Source organism: Melopsittacus undulatus, chromosome Z (genome assembly GCF_012275295.1).
Source record: "Melopsittacus undulatus isolate bMelUnd1 chromosome Z, bMelUnd1.mat.Z, whole genome shotgun sequence".
In the NCBI taxonomy this organism is placed as follows: Eukaryota; Metazoa; Chordata; class Aves; order Psittaciformes; family Psittaculidae; genus Melopsittacus; species Melopsittacus undulatus.
Window position 1 is genome coordinate 42,150,742 of NC_047557.1, and position 25,269 is coordinate 42,176,010.

Here is a 25,269-nt window from a genome sequence, read left to right on the forward strand (position 1 = left end):
GCAGGTATGATTTTAAAAATATGATTGTTGACAAGCTGTGTATCAGTTCTAACCAGAGAAACAGTCAGGATTAAAAAATTTTCTTTTTCCTGTAAAAATTAAGTGCAACAACACTCAGCTGTGCCCAGGAAAAAAGGTGAACTTGATTACCTGTAATAGTCTTCTTGCTCTACAGACATGACACATGAACAGGTATTTAACATTATTATTTTGCTAGTATTTTTTTAGTATTTGTTCATATTATTATTCTTACGTGGCAAATTTTTCATGTGTTGTTGCCTCAGCTATACCCATAAAAGATCCATATGCCTCTACTCTACAACCAAAGCTTACACAGGTGAGAACTCACACACAGACACATATCTAGTCTGGTAGTAGCTGCCGTGTGTTCATTCCCATACATGCTTTTAAGATGCAACAAAGACTCTGCAGTGTAAATGAAATGTCATTCATGCCAATTAATTGTTGTTAATGTAGTATTATATTTGAGTGACACACAAAAATAAGTTTGCTAAAGGATAAGAGCTCTCTGTATACAACTCAGATACACAGCATACAATTTCATAAGATATACAAATTCTTAAAAGATCAATGAGGACATCAACTTTCTTTTTTCTCAGATGCAGTACAAGGAAGATCAATTAATAGAACTACTGAAGCATGCTCCTTTCCCTTTGGTTGCTCCAAAGGCAAAAGTCAACGTTACCAGGAAAATAATTCATGTATGAAACCTGAGCACACAGGTATCAAGTGACTTGAGTTTCCATCACTTTCTTAAACCCACATTAATATCCTGTGACTCAAGAGGTGTGGTTTTGCCTTTTTTTTTTTAATTATTGTTTTTTTAGTTGGACTACTCAAATACATGAAGTCCTGATAGCATCTGGTGCTGGAAAATCCAGACAATGATCTACCACCTGCAAAACAACTGCCAAGTGAGCAGGACAGGCAATAATCTGCCTCACCAAATTAGATGGTGAAAGAAGGCAGCCATACAATTCTTACATCAGTACCAAAAATAATACAATGCTTTCAACTGCATATGGAATACAACCATGCAAAGGACCTAACAAGACCAACTGGAAGGGTCTAATTTTGCCATCTGTGACAAAGATGAATTTTGCAATCACACTTCTGGATACACTTAAAACTTCTTTAGGTAGGTGCATTCTGAAGAATATTTTAGGTTCAAAACATAGAAATGATCTTCCCAAACACACCTGATAATGACACATGTAAAATCTAATTCTCAGAATAACCTCCTACGCACGACAGTACTTTATTGTTGCATCTTTACAATGCCGTGCCTCTTTCTTCTGGAGACAGAATGGACATTAGCGCAAAACAAGAGCCAGTAACAAGCAGTGTGAGAGCCTGAAGAATCTTAAGTTGCAGCAACAAAGAACTGAGAGATGACCTACAAAACCTAAAACACAAGGACTTGAGACTAGCTGAAACTAGTTTTTTTAATTTGATAGAATATGTATTTGCTGATGGCCAGTCTCTTAGGTAAGTTAAGTTACATAACTATAATTTAAAACAGGAATAAAAGCACATTTAGGTAAGAATAGCAATTCAAATGTAGGTGCTTAAATTAGTAACTGAACACTTGTGTATGGCCTCTAAGTGCAGACTGGAGATTTACCTCTTGAAGAACGGGTCACCAATAGACAAACTCAGGATATTTATGCTTGCCATTCTAATAAAAATAAAATGCCATTACTTGTTTTCAAATCCTCTTACATAAGCATCAAATGCTAAAGTAACTATTACTGTGATATCGCAGGCATCTAAAATCTTTCTTCCCACAAAAAATGGCCATTTATGAGCATACCCTTTCTTACATGTCTGCAAAACCACTGGACAATTTGTGCTTTTTTTGTAGAACAGCTTCACTTCAGCATGATAGCCATAGTAGATTTGTAAGACAGAATTTCATATGAGCTCCATCTGTTTTTATTTTCCATCTGAAAGGATTATTCTAAGGAGTACAAGGCAGGCTGAAGCTGCTAAAACACCCCTTCAGATTCTGCTATTGCCATCTTTGATGGCTTTGTCCCCTAGCAACTGGCAAGTAATTGGCACAAAATCGTGTGACAGTATGATGTGCAGAGGCTTAATAGTGGACTTCTAATAAAAATTAGATATTTTCCATATCCCTGAGCCAGTAACATACCTTTTTCCATATGTTTTATAACAAATACTGGTAGTATTTGGCATGAATCGGGCAAGTGACTCACCTTTGTCTAAAGGAGCCTCTTCCTCCTCAGAGGGAGAAGGAAGGAGAGGTTGTAGAGGTTCCATGTTGATTATGAGTTGCTTGTTCCAGGAGGGAGAGCTGCGACTCTGGGTAATGCTGGTTCTAAAAGAAAAGGGAAAACAGCATCAACTTATTCGCAAGGAAACAACTGGAATCCAACATGTGTCATCTTAGAATTATTTTGCATAAATCACACTAGGCCTTGAGCTACCATAACAAGCTTCGCACACTGAACATTGCTTTAAACCATGTTATGTTGAACTCTCAGTAGATATAAATCTTTCAATATGTGAAGTGTAAGAGCAGGTTTTGTGCTGATTTACTTCCTTCTACACAGCCTGACTCCTCTTCATCTTACATAGGATTTCAGCATTTGGATTCAAGGAAGGTGAAGGTAGAAAGAGTACAAAACATTTTCCTCATGTTGTTGCATTGCCTATAGAAATGACGCCCCAGGGAGGATTTGTTATGGTTTGAGCACTGCAAACTAAAGACTAAAGCACAAACAACTGCATCTTCACTGTCTATCTCTTCACATAGACAGTGCTCTCATTCTCACCCACCCAAGCCACTCTCATTCTCACCCACGCTAGACACTGTCTCTGTGCCATGCCCCCAGGTGCTCAGGCTGGTTTTCTTTCTTGTTTTAGTTGGTTTTAACAAGCTTTCCTGGTAGCAGGTGTTGAACTTTCTCAGGGAAATCTGATGAACGCTGTTGATTCACTTCAGTCATGAGGCTCATTAGACTAAAATCACATTACTGAAAATGTAAAATGGCTCTTTAGAATAAGTGATCTAAGACTTACATGATACAGGCCTGAAGCAAGAGTCCTGCAATGAATCTGAACCATTACATTATAACATATGTACTTTTTATAACAGCAAAGATGAAAGGGAATAGGATTTGACTTGACTTCAAATGTACATAGGTACAGTGCTGAAGTTTCACAAAATGCATTTCAAGTTTGCACAGACTCAAAATTATACATAGATTAACAAACTCAACAAAGTACCTATGCAAGTGGAAAGGATTGTGTGTTGCTGAAGGTTTAAGTAAACCTGGGATGCATGTCCTACTCTAGGTCACGTTACATGTCATTAAATATTCCATGGGGATAAATAAGCTTTTTTGCTCAATTGCCATGATTCCTTGCTATTAACATAGGCCCAAAGCTACTTACGTCCACTTTCACATTGTGTAAGCAGTCTCTAATAACTATTTAAATTTTCACTATCCAAAGAAGTTTTTCAGATTACTGTAACTACAAGCATTCCAGCTCACTGGTACCTCCAAGAGCTTGTTAGGCAATCCCTCAATCTTTGTGCTTGCTGTAAAGAGCTAAAAAACTAGTCCAAAATAGAAGCTGTGCTATGGAGCACACACAGGGCTCCTACTCCATACGGTCCTACTCCATACTTATTTACCAAGATTGTTCCTTCGGGCATGGTCTGGAAGCAAAATATTAAATCTTTCAGTGAATATTTTTCAGAAGAACTTGACACTGCATTAACTCTGCATGACTACACACTCCAAGAGGTCTTCAGTCTGTAGTACTTCCAGTGTAATATTCAAACACAAAGACACTGAACAGTAACCTCCTCACAACTGCATGTTTCTTTCTCAATGCAGTCATGATACCACTGAATTGAACTTTATATAGTATACAAAAAATATATGTTTACCTTCAGTCATATCATCTAGGTGTTTTGCATCTGTAAACCTACCATTTCCCACCCCAAAGTTTTCTTTCACAGAGTAACTTGTTTCTAAAGCCTGCTTTTTTGAGCTGAATATTTTCTATGCTTTTTGGTGACTTGTGCAAGGACAAGCTATTTACCTCTGTGTCCCATTTCAAAACCTGTGCTATAAGAACACTTGAAATCATTAGATTTTTTCTTAGTCTTTCTAAAAAAACTGAACTTAGAGCTACCATAATGTTGTAAATACAAGAATTTTAAGAAGGTTAGTCATTAAAAATATATATTATTATTTATGGGTGTTAAATCCATACATCACTGCTCTGCAAACTCATTTGCCCTCTGATCTCTTTCTTCACATACAGTAAGAGTTTCAAATAATATGTTCAAAACAGTTTAAATACTGAAACCAAAGAAAAGTAAAATACAAGATAAAAAATAGTTTTACATTAAAATCTTTTCTTATCCTATGGAAAACAGCCTACAAAAAGTAGACAATAAGGTATTTCCTTATGTGAATAATTTTTTTCATTTAAAATACATTTGTGTGCCCAAGTAATCTACCCTGCATCAGCAGTAGACCTATATTTTGCCTTCTGTGTTCCAGTTAACACATTCTACACTGTCACTTACCCCATTTTTAAATGTATCTGCAAAAGTATGTTCAAAAACTTCCCTGCAAGTCCTTGATATTAACTACATTATAGAGCTGAAAACATGCTTAAAAATATTTTCTGCAACTATATTCCTACCCTCTAGTAAAGATAATCCACTTTTCTCTCAAATATAGATGAAATACCCATATTCAATAAAAAATAAACCAAACACACACACACACCCCTGAAAAAATCACAATAAAAATAGGGTTGTAGAATGTTGTCCTGGGTTCAGCAGTAGCAGTCATTTTTTTTCCTTCTTAGTAGCTGGTGCAGCGCTGTGATTTTGACTTTCAGACTGGGAACCATGCTGGTAACACCAATGGTTTTAACTGTTGCTAAATAATGCTTATTCTGACCAAGGACTTTCTGAGTCTCATGCTCTGCCAGGGAGGAAGGAAAGCTGGGAGGAAGCAGAGACAGGGCATCTGACTCAAACTAACCGAAGGGGTATTCCATACCACAGCACATCATGCCCCATATGTAAACTGGGGGCAGTTACCCGGAAGGGCTAGATCACTGCTCGGGTCAGGATGGGTATCAGTCTGCAGGTGGTTAGCAGTTATTCTCTTCCCTTGTTATTTCCCTTATCATCATTATTTGTGGTGGTAGCAGTAGTGGTTTGTGTTATACCTTAGTTACTGGACTGCTCCTGTCTCGGCCCATGGGAGTTACATTCTTTCAGTTCTCCTCCCCATGCCTCCAGGAAAGAACTTCTTGATTTTCAATTAGACTGTGTTATGAAAAACTATCAAATACACTTTTAAACATGCCCATATACACCCACAGAATCATTCAAAACCAGGCAAGATCTAAGAATGAAATAAGGACATACATTTCTGTCATGCTCATGTAATAACATTATATGTATAACCCAGATAATAATCTAAGCTACTTGTCTAACTGATTGATTAAACCCAGCTTCATGTAAAGCTTCACACATATTTCCCAAGGCTTTCATACCTCATTGCGGAAGCTCAGAATGACAGCCATTACACCTCACAGTAAAGGAAAGAGAATTTCCTTGAAGAGAACAATAGTCCTCCTTAGTCCTTAAACTTTAATATCAAATGTGAAGACATACCTGTGAACTTCAGGAGGTTCCCTTTGGATTTTAGAGCTTGCCTCCACAACCTCTTTGGCTACTTTTCCGCTGCATTAGATCATGAGATATATATTCAAGAAAATGCAAAGCATTCTACATACATGAACAATTCAGTTACATTCAAAAGTGGAAAAGGAAAAGTAAACAAATAAAATAAAATCATACATAGTGAAAATACAATGTTCCTGCTGACCACTTGTGTCCAAAGCTACTAAAAAAAAAGCAACCTTTTGTAGTAGCGCACTAGGTGTGATTGGACTGACCCACTAGTGCTCCCCTGGCCCATAACTGCCTGGTTACAGGGGTCATACAACCTCTGACTGGGCCATGCATCCTTGTGTTTATAGAAACTCCATCAAGATGGAGCCCTATTCTGGTGACACTGATCTTTGACAAAAGTCTGCACAAAGCCTACAGTTTATTTACTAAGTGATGCTAAAGAGGTAACAGCAATTTAACAGCAAATTGTTCGAATCCTGACTTAGAATCATAGAATCATAAAATAGTAAAGAGTTAGAAAGGACCTTAGGCTCATCAAGTTCCAACTCCCCTGCCTTGGGCAGGGACACCTCCCATTAAACCATGTCACCCAAGGCTCTGTCCAAACTGGCCTTGAACACTGCCAGGGATGGAGCATTCACAACTTCCCTGGGCAACCCATTCCAGTGCCTCACCACCCTCACGATAAAGATCTTCCTCCCTATATCCAATCTAAACTTCCCCTGTTTAAGTTTTAACCCCTTACCCTTTATCCTGTCACTACAGTCCCTAATGAATAGTCCCTCTCCAGCAACCCTGTATGCCCCCTTCAAATACTGGAAGGCTGCTATGAGGTCTCCATGCAGCCTTCTCTTCTCCAGGCTGAACAGACCCAACTTGCTCAGCCTGTCTTCATACAGGAGGTGCTCCAGTCTCCTGATCATCCTCGTGGCCCTCCTCTGGACTTGTTCTAACAGTTCCATGTCCTTTCTATGTTGAGGACGCCAGAACTGCACACAATACTCCAAGTGAGGTCTCACGAGAGCAGAGTAGAGGGGCAGGATCACCTTTGACCTGCTGGTCACACTCCTTTTGATGCAGCCCAGGATACGGTTGGCTTTCTGGGCTGCAAGCACACACTGAAGCTGGCTCATGTTCATTTTCTCATCAACCAACACCCCCAAGTCCTTCTCCGCAGGCTGCTCTGAATCTCTTCTCTGCCCAACCTGTAACTCTGCCTGGGATTGCTCTGACCCAGGTGCAGTACCTTGCACTTGGCATGGTTAAACTCCATGAGGTTGGCATCAGCCCACCACACAAGCTCTCAAGGTCCCTCTGGATGGCATTCCTTCCCTCTAGGGTATCAACTGAACCAAAATAATAGGTGTGAATGTGAATTAGGTGTGAATGGATCCTCAAGAAGGAAAAGCATTCAATTTGCCATGAATAATTACGGACATTTTCTCTCACTTTTTGAAATGGTTCACCATGAAAAAGAAAAGCAAACACCTACCTGTATCGAAATCTACTGCCTTTAAAAAATATCTTGCTGCTGGACATGGTCTTGATTTGACTGGATTTTGCATACCTTGAAGAAAAATAAGATGTCACATTTTCAGCACAGAAGGAACCTGATGAGTAGAACTGAACAAGGCAAACTACAAGCTTTGTTACTTTTATAATATAAAGTAATATTCAATAATTGAGCTTTCCAACTTTTCTTTAAGCCTTTATACAAATTAAAATATAAAGCAAACATATAATAATTCAGACAGCACAGAACAACTGAATGTAAATCAACTGATTACCTGTATAAGAAAGCAAGAAAATTAAATGCAAACACTTGCTGTATCTCTAGGGATTTTCATTCACAGGATGAAGGAATGACTGTGGCAAGCCCCTAGGACAAGTTTGCCCTACCACCTTCTCTGTGGGGAAGATAAGGCTATTTCCACTTTCTCACTAGTAAAATAAAGACCTAATAAAGAAGTAGTAATGCTTCTCTCCCAAAGTAGCTGCATTTCTCCATACAGCCCATTTCTTAGCAGCCTGTATCATATGCTACTGCTCCTCTGTAATCATGAAGTACAGTGCTACCTTTTATCAGTCTTTTATCACAAGGATCATGAAAGAGTACTTCAGACACACCATCTCCTTGATGTTCTCTGCCTTCAAAGTGGCAAATTGATTTTGTATGGAATCTCTCATTTCCAGATCCTAGTACATAACTTCCTATAATCTGCATCTACTTGAAAATAATCACAATAGTCAACCCTTAACCTGTATTGAGACAGGACTTAAACTCCTGCTTTTCAAGACATGCCAGGTGATGATGACCTTATTTTAAGTTTCACATCTCAAGCTCTTCTAAGCAGACAAGAGGACCAAATCCAAGGTAAAGAGTCATTATCATGAATTACTTACACAACCTGGCTATGACTGTTGTGATCTTTTTAGAATACTTTATTGATCTCGTACAAAACATAGACAGGATCTATCTAATGCTGTTATATTACTAACAGTCCACACTATACAGCTCAGTTTCTCTGAAATGTATGAAAACTTTTGTTGTTTCAAGAGTACTCTCCTAAGCCTGTACTTATAGGTTGCTTTGGCTTCAGTGTCTTGTTTGGAGGATTGTTGTTATTTTTCTGCAGTCTGCATATTAACCATTACTATTTTCCAATCTATCAGCCAGATTCCTGTCCATTAAATATCACTACCGATCTTCATTTTAGTAAAGCAGTTCTCTTTTAAAACCCACTAAAATCAAAAAAGGCAAGCATAATTTAGAACTATCGTGCTGAAGAAGTAATCCCACAGTAATGCCCTGAAGACATCTGGAAAGTAGAAAAAAAGACATGAGAGAAGCAGCCCTGCAGACCCAAAGGTCAGAGAAAAAGGAAGGGAGGAGGTGCTCCAGGAGCTAAAGCAGAGATTCCCCTGTAGCCTGTGGTGCAGATCATGGTGAGGCAGGCTCTCTCCCTGCACCCCATGGAAAACCAGGCCAGAGCAGACATCCACAATTCAGCCCATGGAGGACCCTGCACTACAACTGGTAGACATGCACTGGGGCAAGCTGCAGCCTGTGGAGAATCCAAACAGATGCTGGCTCCTGGCAAGAGATGTGGCCTATGGAGACAAGCATGGAATGCAGAAGGTTTATCCTGAAGGACTGCAGCCCATGGAAAAGACCAGTGCTGGAGCAGTTCATGAAGGAGCAGCAGAAAAGTGTGAGGAAGAAGGAGAAGCAGAGAAAAACTGATATGAAATAACTGCAATCCCCATTCCCTGTCTCCCTGCACTGCTCAGGGTAAGGAGAACATGGAAGACTCAGAACTGTAGGAGTGAAGTTGAGCCTGGGACGAAATAGGAGAAGGGTGTTCTTAGGTTTGTCTTTATTGACACTTTAAAATAAAGTAAGAAGGTGAGAAACAAATGAAATTAACCTTCCTCAAGTCAAGTTTGTTTTGCCAGTGATAGTAACAGGTAAGCAGTCTTTCTGTCTGTATCCCAACCCATGAGCTGCATGTGTATCTGGCAATCAGATCAAACCCACCACGACCATGTGATCAAAACCCAAACAGTTAATATTACAACCATTTAGCAATAAGAGTAGAGAAATTATATTCCTATGAGTCTCCCTCAGCACTAATTTCTTTTCTTTAGATGGGAATTGTTTCCTATTCCCTCCATTTATTTCTACTAACATAAAATAAAACTGCTTAAACACCACACACTATTTTCCTATTTACATGTACTTCCAACAGAAAACACTTCCTGATAATATTTTTATTAATTCAGTCACACAGTAGATGTTAACACAGAATTAAGAGATGTATTTTGCCAGCTCATATTTCCTGTTTCTTCACTGAACATATCAATTGAATAGTTTATATTGATACATTATTTTATCAGTGTTGAAACAAAAGAACAAATCTTCTCCAAAATAAAGTAGGTCATTATATCCATGTTAGAAGACACATTTTTCCTACTTAGTTATTATTTACCTTTACAGCAGCCGGTGTTGATATGCTCCAACACAGAAATGGTAATTTTTATAAAATATGCAAGATGCTGTAAAGAGAGACTAAGTGGGAAGAATGAATGCTACATGCCTAAAGGGGAGTGTCAATAAAAGATCTAACAAGGTCAATGGAGGTCAGAAAGAGCTTTTTTATGAGAAATTATTTTCAAGTTCCATTTTAGGGAATAGGGAGGAAGACACTTTTTTTCTTGCTTATTTATAGACTTAATAAAAGAAAAAAAAAGAGATGACTGGCATCTTTAAAAATGTATCCAAGAACATTTTCTTTCCTAAATTATTGTTTAGGTTTTTTTATTTCCAATCAACTCTTACTAAATCTTTGAGTGGAAGAACATTACCTAGTGGCATAATGGCCCAGACAATCAATCATAGCAGATTTCTTCCTCCATCCTAATTTCTCCATTCTAATTCTAATCTATTCTATGATTCTAAAGGTATTTAACAGCAGGGATAAGTGAACAACTATGCTCCCAGACACAAGTGCAGTACTGTGTCTATCCCATGACACACTATAGAAAGCTAAAACTGTACTGGGAAAAGTGTGATTATTCACCACCAAAACTCTCCTGCCTCATGCACATTGTAAACACTTTATAATACTGGCTTGAAATGAAATAATATTCCCCATTAACTTGCATATTTCTTTTTTGTATTTTGAATTCTGCTAATGAAATGGAACATTTCACATTAATCTTCTACTCACATGCAATTTTTTACTTTCAATAATACGAAATTACTTCAGGTTCACATACTTGTAAAAAGCCTGGTTCTCCACCCCACATTTCCAAAGATGCTTGCAGGCTGCTGGTGTAGAGGTATGGAATGACAGCACAGTCTTTTTCTAAGTGCAAGGAAAAGAAGGCAAATGAAAGTAATGAAAGCACTGAATTCTCAAAGATTGAAGTAACTGTACCTGACAGCACCACCATGAACCAGACACATCAAAGACCAAGCTTTCCTGTGTAGCCTCAGTCTGTGGTTCATCCACACAACTACAACTCATACACAGCTGATAATCAAACTGCCTAGGCAATTGTTTTAGAAATAAGAGAAACCACATAAACAGCCCCTGATATCTCTGGAATTATTGCTTTCCTCTGTTTTCTGCTCCCCACCTAGATTGATCTAAAGCCATAGTCTTGAGCTACCTCATTCTACCCTAGGGGAAGAACTGATTCTAGCATTCAGTAGGCAAAAATCTTTACAAGTTCACTCGCAAGACAGAATTTTTATCTACCTAGGACAGACTCCAGCCTCTTCAGCTAACCAAGATTTGAGAAGATTATAATAATTAGCCAAAAATACCTCACATTGATCCTGAATTTTCGATCATATACAGATATCACTGTGTTTTAGAGTGGATACAGCTTAAGTGCTTTAAAGTCCATTAAAACAAAATTACATGGACAACGAAAACCATGAGCAATCAACACAGTACTGCATGAATGTTAAGTGATTGGTGTCTCAACCCTTTGCAAATTCGACATTCTTTTGACACCAGCAATATTTACATTCACTCATCTTCTATATTTTAGGTGCAATAGGAAGTACAATTATTGGTTGTTTAGATATTTTTTTAATTTAAAAATGATGTTATGTTTTAGCTGATTCTAAATCAAATACTGAAGTTTTTAATAGTATTAAACCTGACCTCTTTCTGAGCTCCAAACACATAAAAAGTCTTCCCTTCAAATTTCAGTTTATAGACATCGCACCTAGAAATAGAAATACAATTTAAGTATAGGAAAAATAGATCAACAGGTAAGAAAAGCAACTTACATGCAAGTTTTCCCAAATCCCAAGCTAAGTGTGTCAAATGACAAAAAGCCTCAACATACCTTTAGCATAAAAATATTTAATATTCTAATTTTCTTTAGATTACAGAACATAAGCCCAGGGTATTTATTTTGCATCCCTATGCACCTTCAAAGAATTAACTTTGACTGCTAGAAAATGAAGAGGAAATTAAAAGTAGGTAGAAGCTTATGTTTGTGTTCTATATATTACACAGTTTGTAATTCCTCTAATATTTTAAAATTTTGGAAGTTCTAATGTAATTAAATTGAGGGAAAGACAATACTCTTATGTCTATCCTTATTTATTTGTGTTTTCATATCCCACAGCTTAGTAACTGACTGCTCACAAATAGAATACACAGGAAGAAAAAGAAAAAGTTTGACAGCAGTTATTAATGGGGCCTTGTGAGTTGCAAACAAGTTAATATAACAACAGCTGAAAGCACAATTTACATACAGAATAGCAGTGCACTGCTATATGGAATATAAAGGCAATACAACACCTCTGCTTAAAATGTAGTGGAAATTTTGTTATAATCACAGCTAAAACAAAGACACTGTAGCTTCACAAACTTCTCTAAAGATTTTGGATGTCAGATGGTTGAAATGGGAACAATTCTGGAAGGAAGGTCCATGCTACCCCTGAAACTTTGTAATAAGAGTTTAACATTAAATAACAATGAAAAATCATTCCAGTTGAGAAAGCTTTTCCATTGAAAAGAAAATCTCAAATATTAATTTGAGCTAATTTCAGCTAATATCAAAGTAATACACCAATATTTTTGAAAGGACATATGATCCTTAAGTAACATGAAAAAACAAGTCTGTAAAACTCATTTCCCACAGTATGATACATGCTTGGAAAGTGCTCTTGTCTCTTCCCTGCACTGTAGACTAAAATTACAGTTATATCATCCTTATGCCAAAAGCACATACCACAAAAGCACTGTGACTAAGGGTACCTGAAATTAACCCTAGGGAAACTGCAGCCCAAACCCAGAATCACAAACGGATGGTATTTGACAGACATACCTTCCCAGATCCACAGGGAACTGAATCATATAGACAGGACTGTATGGTATGACACTGACTTTACATCTCAGAATTTCAGGTTATCAACCATCAAGGAGGTTTCTATGGATATTCAGAAAATAGTCCAGTTCTACACAGAAAAACACCTCACCATTTCTTCACCTTCTGCCCATCTTCTTCAACAGGCTGGGAGCACTGAGGCAAAGCAGCCACATCTATGTAACTGGTGTTGGCATCTGTTTAGCAGCAGGGCTAAAATGTGATTTATCAATGTGTAAGCATGCTTGTGCTCACTCTGCACCACACTGCTGAAGGCATAGCCAGCTGCTGTTATCTCACCTGCAGGAGGTTTGTGTTACCTGTCACTCAAACATAGCTGAGGCTACACAGTTAAGTCAAACATCTTACAGGAGCACAAAATAAAGCAGAAAAAAAAAGAAAAAGAAGGGAAGGGAAGGGAAGGGAAGGGAAGGGAAGGGAAGGGAAGGGAAGGGAAGGGAAGGGAAGGGAAGTTCCGGGAAGGGAAGGGAAGTTCCGGGAAGGGAAGTTCCGGGAAGGGAAGTTCCGGGAAGGGAAGTTCCGGGAAGGGAAGGGAAGGGAAGGGAAGGGAAGGGAAGGGAAGGGAAGGGAAGGGAAGGGAAGGGAAGGGAAGGGAAGGGAAGGGAAGGGAAGGGAAGGGAAGGGAAGGGAAGGGAAGGGAAGGGAAGGGAAGGGAAGGGAAGGGAAGGGAAGGGAAGGGAAGGGAAGGGAAGGGAAGGGAAGGGAAGGGAAGGGAAGGGAAGGGAAGGGAAGGGAAGGGAAGGGAAGGGAAGGGAAGGGAAGGGAAGGGAAGGGAAGGAAAGGAAAGGAAAGGAAAGGAAAGGAAAGGAAAGGAAAGGAAAGGAAAGGAAAGGAAAGGAAAGGAAAGGAAAGGAAAGGAAAGGAAAGGAAAGGAAAGGAAAGGAAAGGAAAGGAAAGGAAAGGAAAGGAAAGGAAAGGAAAGGAAAGGAAAGGAAAGGAAAGGAAAGGAAAGGAAAGGAAAGGAAAGGAAAGGAAAGGAAAGGAAAGGAAAGGAAAGGAAAGGAAAGGAAAGGAAAGGAAAGGACAATTGTGTAAATGTCCACTTTTTAAAAACAGAGGCTAAAAAAAAAATCCAGAGCATTCTCACCTCCTCCACTGCTTAACAAATAAATCTTTCTACAGTGTTCAAATGGAGGTTAATTACATGGGAAAGTAGCAAGAGTCAAATAAAGATGCAGGTGGACTCCCATAAAGTCTGCCAGACATCTCTGCCAATAAGCCTTCCTGGTGATTTACAGCATAGCTGAAAAATTAACTTACTCAATTTTAGCATTAGTGCATTATGTTGATTAATACACCCTGTGAAATTATTTTCACTGGAAGAAGAAAAGGACCAAATTATTATGCTTCACATCTAACATCCTTTAAAACAGAAACACGATCCGACAAGCAAAGGAATATTCACATAGTTCATCTTAAAGACAACAAATACAGGTGATGATAGTAGGAAAAAGGGAAGACACAGGCGAGAAGACTTGCATACATCTCTCCTCTTACTTCACATGCTTACCATTTCAATAAATGAATTCTTTTATTCCCCTGGAAAACTACAAATCCTGCAGCTGTGAATCCTAAAAATGTAGTCATCCCCATTGAGTCCTTGAAAAAGAAAAAAGAAAAAATAATTTTCCTCTCAGCCAATGAGGCATTTCTTACTTACAGTACAAATTGCTCCTCCACTATATATTGCCTCCATTTTATTTTCCTTTCAAAATCAATTTTGCCTTCAAACTGAACACTTCTAAAGAACCAAGACTGCTCTTGGCAATACAGGCCCTTTTTATTTCTAGGTATTTAAATGAATAACAGCAACTTATGTTTTGTTTCGGTCTACTTCTAGCTGATGACACCAGGGAATCCTTAGGTATATTACTAATTTTGTTGAAAATATACTTCTGTGTATGTAATTCGTAACATGCAGACTAATTACAAACCTTTGATTAATTCACATCTGCTTCAACACTGATATATTTTAAGATTTCACAATACGTTTTTCCTCTGCAAGATGCTGTGTTGAAATACTGCTGACAGTGTTTGCTACAATAAGAAAGAACTCTTGAGTACAAACTAGAAGAACATACAGTGCACTTGCCTTTCAAACAGGAAAGATAATTTTTTATTTTTTTATTTCCAAAAAAAAAAGTACTGTAATTAAAGTAATTAAAAATGCAGGTATAAGGGATAATCAGAACTGGTAACTAAAGTCCCCTACTTATACAGAACCACAAAATAGCAAAGCAGAGGAATACATATATGCATATCTGATTCTCTCCTCTGTATATTTTGCTTGCTGTCCTTCCTGTGATCTGAATATTTTGAGGGAGTTTGAAGAACTAATCTGCTAAGGACTAACAATTTGTTGCATCTTCTGGACAGCATAATGCTAAATCCTGAAAATTTTGGCAAACAAAATATTTCACACTTGGAGGATTTAGAGACATTTTTGCACTAAATGCAAAGAAATTATGAAGTATAATCAAAGCTTTTGTCATGACACTCCGCTACAGTCTCCTATGATGTTCTGTTTCCTTTGGAGATACCTTTCCTTTGACTGATGCAGAAATGCTGAGCAGTTAATGTTCTTCCAAGCCTTAAATGTAATGCGCAGTTTCAAGGCAAGTTCTTTTACAGATCACTCCATATTTGTGATTGGATAAAAAACAGATAAATGTATTTTTATTAAATGCTAGCAAAAAGAACATTTTATTGAATGTTAGTAAAAATAACTGTTACCTTGCAAGGATGAGGATCAACGCCATAAGTTTCCAAAGAATATGCTTTCAGGAGCAAATTTAATTCAGCAACAGCTGGGCTCTGACCTCTGAAATTACAAAAGAAACAGTACTTTCACAGAACCATAGAACGGTTAGGGTTAGAAAGGACAGGAAAAAAAATAACTGGAGAAAAAGACTTTTTGACTAAGGAGTTTAAAACCTAAAAAAGTAGGAAAGAAAAGATCTTACTGAAATACAAACTATTTTAAGTATGCTTTTTTATAATATACAGATAGAAAACTTTTTGCATGTTTTCTCTTGCTGATTGTACAGTGATGTTTTTATCTCAGTCCTGAGATAACATCATGCTACTGCCATTAACCACAGCTATCCAGTATCCTGTAAGTATTTCTTGTCTTCTGATTTACATGCACATCAGCTTGAATATGAAATAAACCTCAGTATCTGTTTTCCACAAACTCCTGCTCCCCAACTAATTTAGAAGGATTGTGCAGATTAACAAACATTCCTTGCAGCGCAGGATATAAACACGTCAATCACAGAATCATGGAATCATAGATCATATTACACTCTCTACTCAGATGCATGCCTAATTATAGCAGTGCCTGTTACCAACATGATAGTTCAGAATCTGTCAGCATTTCCATTATATGCCCCTATTTTTAGGGTGTCCATAATTAACCATGAATATACATATGCAAGACTTGAGTTTTAGATTAAGTTTTGTTATTTGATTTTTTTTTTCATTTGTAATGCCTTAATTTCTAACACTGTTGCAATGAATTCTTAACACAGGTTTACAATGCCTCTTTGTAAGTGAACTGCTCTGAGTATTATTTTATTTATGTATTTGCATGACTAGAATATATGATTCTGATAGATAATACTGTTTTGTGACAATTGGCAGTGCTTAGGACCTTTAGAAAGCCAGGCCTCATAAATGCTTCACATGCAAATTATCAAAAAAATGAGCCATCATCAATGGGTCAAAGAGCTAGCCTCTGTTCTTCAAGGAACACAGCAACAGTCATACTTTATCTATCTTACCCCTGCATTTTGGGGTCCAGCCTTACATTGTGACTAATAGTACTTGGGAACTGGCATTTAAAAACTGCTCTGTGCACTGGTGTATAGTAATTTCCCTGTAATCTGTTATCCTCAAGTAACTAGAAACTTAACAAGCATTGACATATGAGATTCAGTACGCAGCCAAAGTACAGTTTAACAATTAAGACAATGTCTAGCATGCTTGTGAATGTCAAATCCCATTTTGAACCTAACAAGCTAATGGCCCATGGCAATGTAAGTGTCAATAAACTTTTCTGTGACAAAGTTTAAACTCATGCTCATTTGTACTTCACTGTTTGTCATCTCTCAGTCAACACCATGATACATCTTTTGGAGTCTTCCATATGTCTTTTGGTCCTCTTTCATACTACACTATTTGCATGTTATTTCAGATCACATTTTTGTTGATGTTTAGCTTTAAAAGAAAAACTCACACAAGATTATAGACTAAGTGCCCTTCTGTTTCCTTCCTTTTTTGGTCTCTTTCTCAACACTTTTCAATGGAGCAAAACATGTTCAAGTAGAACAACAAAAATTATAAATGCATATTTACACAGCTAAATATTTAAGGGGAAGACACCATGAAAGCAGCAAACAAAACAAAAATGCTTATTTTCCCAATCAGCATTTAGTAGTAATGTACTGAACTGCTCATCTCCCTTTTCAATACTAATGAATCACAACTTTAAGTGTAATCTCAACTGTAAGACCATAAATGAGCCTTAAAAAGGCAACAAGTTTGTTTCATGTACCAACAACTGCATAGGACAGACGTAATTAACTATCTGGACCTAAACTATTTAGAACACTTACGTTGCATAGTAAGAAGCAAAAAAATCAAATGATCTGATTGCTTATTGGAGACTGGGACTCACAAAAAAATAAAATCATAAAATCTTTTTCCACCTCCCTTTACTGGCGCAAAGGAAAGCAGTCAGTTTTCTGGTTTGAATGGACCAAAAAGTGACAATTCGTTTGGAAAATGTGATTTGGGGTTTTGCCATAGAATCACCCAATGTTTTGGATTGGAAGGGACCTTAAGATCACCTGGCTCCAACACCCCTGCCATGGGCAGTGACACCTCACCAAAAATATTGATTGCAATTATTATTAAAGAGGGACATTGAAAAAGAATTAGCATGCTCTTCTCAACTATAGCTTCTGAAACTATGCTGTCTTTGTGCATGTCAAGTAGAACAGGCTGTGGTACTTGGGGAAAAAAAAAACCATAAGACATGGACATGTTTGGTCTTATCAGATTACAGGCTAACCAAATAGCTACTGCGCAAAGCCTTAAAAGAACATCAAAGGCAATATCAAATGAAAAAATCCTCATTCATCCCTTATGAAGGGATTGTCAAGCCTTGATAATATACTTTTCATCTCTAACTTACTACTGAAATTTTCCTTTCTAAGTGAAAATGTAACTATAGCAAATCTATCCGCAAAGTCCACATGTTTTCGTTAATCACTGATTTAACATTAGATATGCCTTTGATAGGCTCTGTTAAAAAGCCTTTAAGCTTTCTATATGCAACAAACAGCCTTACACAGTGCATCTTTCCTGTTTTGTAACTCAGATCTCTCAGGAAAGCCAGGTTTCTCTCTCAGTGCATTCACTCCATTTGACTTTATACGACTTCCCAAATTTTTCAGTAAGTGTTCAGCATTATTTCCATATGTTGCAGTCACTATAGCACACAGCTGGAGTTTGCTGAATGTTCTAAACTGGACCAGTAAAGGAAATCATTACACAGAAAAGTTTCTGTATACCATACGAATAATAAAATGTGGATTACTTGTGAAATTACAGCTCCACAATTATTAGCCATGAATTAATCATTCAACCTTGGAATCAATCAATCTAAGAATTCCTGATAAAATTTTAATCAGACAAAGACTTTAAGAGAAGACCTAGAAGTCTGCAACACTCTGCTTTTTGCTTTAGGCTCATGAGAAGTACACAGTAGAGGATGTACAAGCTCTGTTTATTCCCCACAGGATCTCCAACTCTGAAGCACTTCAAAGGCCAGTAGCTCAATAGGGAATACTTCCAGGGTGTGCCACAGCAATAATCCTCTTGTTTTGCTGTCTGCTTACACCAACTAACTCTAGAATTTTCTCCCCTTCATACCTTTCCTTTGAGGTACGTATCTCTTACAGACTGAAGCAGTGAAACTTAATGAAAGTCAAGGATGAGATAGCACAGGATTGAGCATTAATTCTTTTAAACAAACAGGGAAGACTGTATAGCAATAACAGCAAGTAAAAACCATTTTCAATGCTATTCTTGGTTTCTAGGTTCCTGAATTATCTCAGTGAAGCCACTTCATCTGTCTTCCCTGATTCCCCTACTGACTTACAAAGTGCTGTGAGATACTCCTATCAACATACTGTTCATAATAATAATAAAAGACATAATTATTGTCCATCCCTTTGCCTCATCTCTATGTCAGAGTTACTTGCTGTAGAATACAACAGCAATCCTGTGCTTGAGCATGCCCCATGTTCGATTAAATGAGAGGGTGTTTCAATAGACTTAGTTCAAAGAATAAACACATGCGTATATAATGATCTGGCCTCTGGAAACATTACATGTTCACCTCCATGCAAACCAGGGAAAAGTACCAGCCATAAACCTTCAACTAACATAGGCTCAACCTCCATTAGACATCCTTCACCCTGTCCTGCAACTGTGGACATCATAGACCATGGTAACTATTTCAGGAGGGATCTTCATCTAGGAAATATTCTCCTTGCTATATTCCAGATCTTGTACAACTCTCTGCAGAAAAGGTTACCTGGGGTTCCTTTTAACCTAATAAAAGCCCTATTTCTGCATAAAGAATCAACAGGTTTAACTACGCCATATAACAACCACAGAACTGCTGACCACATGGGTGAGGCTTTGCTGTTGTTTCTTCAAACATTTTTACAGGTGATTGAGACTCCAATTGCTATACAATTACAGTGTTTAAGGTCTTGAGTAGTTTTTACTTTTCCTTTAAGCTCAGGGGATTTTGGCAGACAGTGGAGATGTTTCTTTGCTAGCATTTTTAGTCATGATGAAGGTCCTAAGGAGGACTATGTGGTAATGAAGCACAAATCTGCTACAGTTATCAGTACTTCAGTTGTATTGGAGACAAAAGCACAAGCACTAAATGACACTGGTAAGCAAAACTGTGATGTAGGTTGTTTCTCAGTTTGTCAAATTAGTGAGGCCAGGCTTTGCGCATTGCTCATGCAGCAGCACTGTTTCCCTGAGTACTGCCTGGGCCACCTCATCAATAGGAGAACAGCCTTTAAAACGGTCTTCATACGGAAAGAGACCCTATCATGGGCAAGTAGCTGAAATATTGCAGGAACATATAAAACTTACAAAAGTGAAGAACACTCAAATATCAATTTTAACTTGTACTGAAAAACTGTTTTTTTTTCTCTCAGATAGATGAGAAAAAAAAAATAATCTCTTAAAAATTCTTTTACCCAATCTAGTCAATGCTTCTGGGTTTAACTTTACACCATGCACACTTTTATGACATGTGCCACTTACATAATTCCTTCTACCAGAACATTTCAAATGACCTGTGTGCCTTCAGAGAGGCTGAGACAGTATCTCTGAAGCCTGTGTTTAGGTATTCATGTTTCAACTTTACTTCTTAAATTGATGCAGTAACCCAAACAACTTTAAGCCTACTCAATAGACAGAATATATTCATGGAGTAAATGCATTTTAGTTCACCTGTTATTAATTTTAAAACTATTCCCATGATACAGAGGCACCTCATGAGCTATCTGGTTTTAATATCACTGTAGATTCATCTGCCACACCTAACCCATAAAGCCTTCTCCCAGATAAAGAAGAGGTGGGGAGGGAGGAAGAGGGGGGAGGGAGGAAGAAAGCAGAGGAAATAGGTACTTCCAGCTGACGAAGAAATCCCTACACTGCAGAAATTCACACAGACATCTGAATTCAGTAGTATGCTAAACATCCAGAACATGAATCCAAACCCCTTCATGAGACAAGCAGTAACTAGCTTGGTAAAGAAAGCAACCACATTTTTGGGTCATGATTATAACTAGTCTTCACAAGAAGAAGGGACAAAAGCAGTGTGGGGAAAAGCCTGTGCACACACATACATGTACTAGATCTTTCCTAAAGCTAAAAAATGGTCACTTACAATAAAAATAAATACCTTTTTCAGTTCAAGTAGGTTACCCTTTCTATTGAGTACCTCTTGGAGTTCCCATTAAAAGAAAAATCACATGTCTTTATGTGTCTTTTCAGTTTTTCATTGTATCAGAACTCTGGGAGAAGAGCAGGGAGAAAGACACCTCTTTTGTCTGTGAAGTTCCTTTCTCTAGATTACTGCCACAACTGTATCTCCCATTAAAATGATGCTCAGCTGCTCCTTACCTTAAACCTTCAGGAAATACTCTCTTCTGGGAAAGGACTAGGTGACCAAGAGAATCTGTTATTTCAGACTTCTAATAAATATATATAAATGTATATTTAGTCAGATTACAACTGGTAAGAGTTATGGAGCAAAAGAATACACCAGAAAATTATAGCAGAATAGAAACAAATTATTCACCTATTACAGCAAACACTATGGCATCTTAATATGAGATTGCTAAATGAGAGAGAATTAGATAATACTGAAGTTTCAGTGACATAGAATCACAGAATCATAGAATAGGTAAGGCTGGAAAGGACCTTAAGATCACCTACTTCCAACCACCCTGCCACAAGCCAATGTACATGTGCCAACTTAACAGCCTCATGGATAAATCTAAATGCCTATACTGGGAAATTGTAAATGAGCCAGCTTGGGCTGTCAAGGCTGAAATGAGGAGGGCATTCAATGCAGCCCAAGGCTGTAACATAGGTGGCACCCTGAGCAGCTGTCACCACTATCTGCCTCTGAACTCCCACTACACATCATCATCCTCCTCAGCTCTCCAAAGTCTGTATACTTTGTAAAGCTGTGAACTACAAAGACTTTGGGCCCTTCAGCCTCAAAGTCAGCCTATTCCTGTTCCAGCCTAACTCCTGATGTTTTGCAAACTCCTCTTTCCCTTTCATGCAAACTTCAACAGATTCCCCAGCAAAGAGACTTCTGTGTCCAGTAACATGACTTGCAAGCTTTGGAGCACAATGTATGTCCTTCTGATTGGATTCCCTTCATGCATATGAGGCTGTTAGATACCAATGCAATTAGGGTAGTACACGAAGCTAAATTTAAAGCATAGGGGAATGTGCTCCCAGCATTAAATGCAAAAGAGCAGATAATACACAGTTTTAATTGCAAGAACCTCTTAAGTGAAGTACAAGATCCACCTTATCCTGGACTTGCTACATGGGAATTCAGGTTTAGCACTTTTTAATGTATTCTACAGCATGCAAGAAGTTGCTTTAATCTTTGATCAAATGATATTAACACCCACACAGAGAAGCATTTTCTAGCAAGGCTTGCCAAGTCTTCTAGGACAGCCTCCCAGAATATACTCTGTTAGAAGCATTTGTAGTTATGCTTGCCAGTGGCTCCAGTGACAGCTCCATGTCTGCATAAAAGTTGGAGAGCCAGAGCCACAGAGACTGGGAAATCCTATACTCCTGCTTGCACCGGAGTCTGAGCACACATTGTAACTGATTGTACAGTGACAGGAATACAGTATGAGTTAGAACAGCAGAGGGAAGTTAGAAGTGCTTAAATCTTCACAGAGGAGTTACAGTACAGATGATGCAGCAAAGGATAAAAATGTCATATGCCTTTCAAATCTAATTTAGACAACACTTTTAATTCAGTGGATCAAAAATAAGCATTAATTTGTTACTCTGGTTTTCAAAAGAATACTACCCTTTAGCTTAAAAGTTTAAATTGCTTTTGAGTTAGTTAATAGCAGAACACGGCAGTGCTTTCATGCCCTCAGAGGAAACTTCTTCTTCTCCCAAAAGATGTTCTCCCACATACGACTTTTGCAAAAAACAGAATATTTGATAAACAAAATGGAGAAAACAGCCAATTCAGTAGCACGTGCCCACACTGGCCATACCAAGCAGGTCTTAGGTAAGCCAGGGAAACAGGCATTTGAACAAGTCATGTAACTGTAATTTACACAGAAAAGTCAATGTTTGCATAGGGCTTCCAGATAAATTAATTGCTGTTCACATAACACTTTCATATAAATTACATGGCATAGTATCTTTTATTAGAAAGAAGCAAAAATTGATTATCAGTTTTCAGGTGGGATTTAAAAAAAATAAAAATCTCTATTTTCAACCACTAAACCCTTTCCAAAAAAATAAAAAAGGGAAAAATCTTTTCTGATTCCTACAAAATTCCCTTTATAGGGATTTATGTGGATCTTCTTTTTGGAATCTCTGTATTTTCAGGTGTCTGGCCTCAGGGATTTCTGGCTGGCAGATACCTCCCAAAAGCCAGGGAATTTTATCAGAGTAACAAATATTCTGTTACAGAACATAGGATTTGATATAAATTCGTAAGAAGGACTATTTGTTATAGAAAAGGGAAAAACTAATGTGACTGCACTGAAAATATACGATGCTTTATTTGGTTGTCTGAAACAAATTCCAGAGTTTGTTACAACACGGATGCCAGTTTAGAACTAGTACTGACAAAGGTGCGTAGATACGTATAAAGTCCATTGTTTTGTAAGAGGATCCCACAAAATCTAATAGCAACAGCTAGAAACACAACTTTGCTGGCTATTAATGCTAGTTGCCTGAATAAATGAGCACTAGTAATTCTGTCATGGAAAAAGTACAACTGTTTTGGGGACATCTGAAAAGAGCAAACTCCCCAAAAACCCGTAACAAAATCTCAAATCTCTAAGAGATTATGAAGGTCATCTGAGTGATCTTTCACATAAAAGCACAGTATTCCTAATAATCCCTGCTGTCATGCTTGAATTAACCTTTTAACATTCCTTTCCTCTACCTAGAAGATGTCATGACTCTGCTTAACTTGATCGGTTAGTTTTGGTTTGGTTTTCCACAAATCTATACAGAATTTTTTACTACATTTTTTAAGATGGAAGCTTTTGGTAGCAAGAAATCAAAATTAACTACAGTTTTATATACTGAGTACAGTGCAGTGTATTAAGTGTCTTTAATACTGCCAAATAAGTGAGAACTTCCATGTACTTTTGCATGGAAATCAAGTAAAAGGAAGTAAGATATTTTTTAATTTGGATCATTTCACTGAAGTGAGGTACAATGCAACCTTACAAACACTTGCACATATGTAACTAAAAGGGATAAGGGGCATTCAAATGAAAAAACCTTATTTGGTGGGGAGGGACCTTAGCATTCAGTTCACTTAGAGAAACAGGTACACCAGAATACACTCACAGAATACGTAGACTTGTATGGTCCAAATTTTTCTCAATCTGTTAAGAGTGGCAGGGAAACAGAGATGCAAGTAGCTGTTTCTTCAGTAGCTGTGCTCTGTTGTAACCATACCCAGAGACATTACACTCAAATCAATTTTGAGTTCTTTTATGAGCAAGTCTCCAAATTTCATAGGCTCCTAGCACATCCTCACATATTCTGAGATTTTAAGTCACACAGCATTATCTCTTCACCTCCCAGTAGTATACCATGTTTCAAAAGAGGACTTACTTCAAATGACAAGGAAATGAGTGTATGTATTGTGATTAAATCAAGGCATGTGTTTGTCCCATTACTGGTAAGGTTAAATGAAGTAATTCCTATACCTCTCCCTTTCTCCATAAGGGAAGAATAATTAATTAAAATTCACGAGGTAATCACCACTCAGTAAAGCTGACATGCATTTCTGTCTGTCACTTTTATGTTTTTGCAATTAGGTGCACTGGGAAGTCAAATAGAAGGTCACATTTTACAAAAATCCAGTGATGTTTTAACAGCAACAAAGGATATGGTGGCATACGTGTTTTAATTAATAAGAACAAGGCTTCTAAATGACACACCATGAGCCATTAAGTTACTGGCAGCTATCATAGTACCCTATTGCTGCTTCCCATGCACTCCCCTCATGGTCTTCATGTGCCTTTCAAAAGGCAATTTCTCACATCATCCTGTAGAAGAAAAGATGTGCCCAGTGAATGGGTCTTGAGGATGCTGAGACAGGATTCAGTGAAGAACTGGTTTCTTCCAAGCCACAGGTCTTTGGTTATTTGGAACCTTGCTGCATGATCTTTTTTTATTTACACATCTGAAGAAAACAAAGAATCAAACTCAGCTGCAGTGCTGAAACTCACAAATAACTCTTCTGCATGTAGCAAAATGGCAGCTGGATTAAAATGGCTCTTAGTCTCTTACACTCTCCTCATGTTAATTTTTAGCTCTAGTGTTGGCTTTCAGCTAACATGGGATTCAAGTATTTTTTTTAAAAAAAGGCCAGTGAACCTGTTGCAGCATTTTCAAAAATATTCAGCAAAATATCAGTTTTTATCAGAAAAGTCAACTTGCTGAATGCAGTGAATCAGTTGTGCTAATCAATACCAGACAGAAGACTATTAGCTCAATGCTTTTTTTAGCTATCTTTTTCCAGCTATATATAGAAACCTGATCATCAGGTGCTGACCTCTCTATGTATAGTTCATTATATGATGTTTTATTAATTTGTGTTCCTAGAATAGAGATCCATGGAATTAAATATCAAAAAAGGTAAAACTTCCATGTGAACAGTGAATGTCTGATGTAAAAAAATGTAATGGGATGATCAATTTTTGGAAGACAGAACTACAGTACTGTCCAGACAGCTCTGACACTGTCTTTGTAACTAGGCTAATAGGTAAGACACGTCAGATACTGCAGTAAGTGAA

General features: G+C 37.7%; 1 protein-coding gene across 1 annotated transcript in view; it reads right to left on the reverse strand.

Moving 5' to 3' along the window:
- The window catches only part of FRMD3 (FERM domain containing 3), a 142,402-nt gene that overhangs the window by 15,172 nt on the left and 101,961 nt on the right, over positions 1–25,269 (reverse strand). Inside the window, exons 7-13 of the mRNA XM_034073253.1 lie at positions 15,368–15,455; positions 14,145–14,233; positions 11,398–11,461; positions 10,499–10,587; positions 7,212–7,286; positions 5,699–5,767; positions 2,241–2,362 (exon numbers count right to left, since the gene is read on the reverse strand). Of these exons, the coding sequence (XP_033929144.1) occupies positions 2,241–2,362; positions 5,699–5,767; positions 7,212–7,286; positions 10,499–10,587; positions 11,398–11,461; positions 14,145–14,233; positions 15,368–15,455 (596 nt within the window). The remainder of the gene's footprint in view (positions 1–2,240; positions 2,363–5,698; positions 5,768–7,211; positions 7,287–10,498; positions 10,588–11,397; positions 11,462–14,144; positions 14,234–15,367; positions 15,456–25,269) is intronic.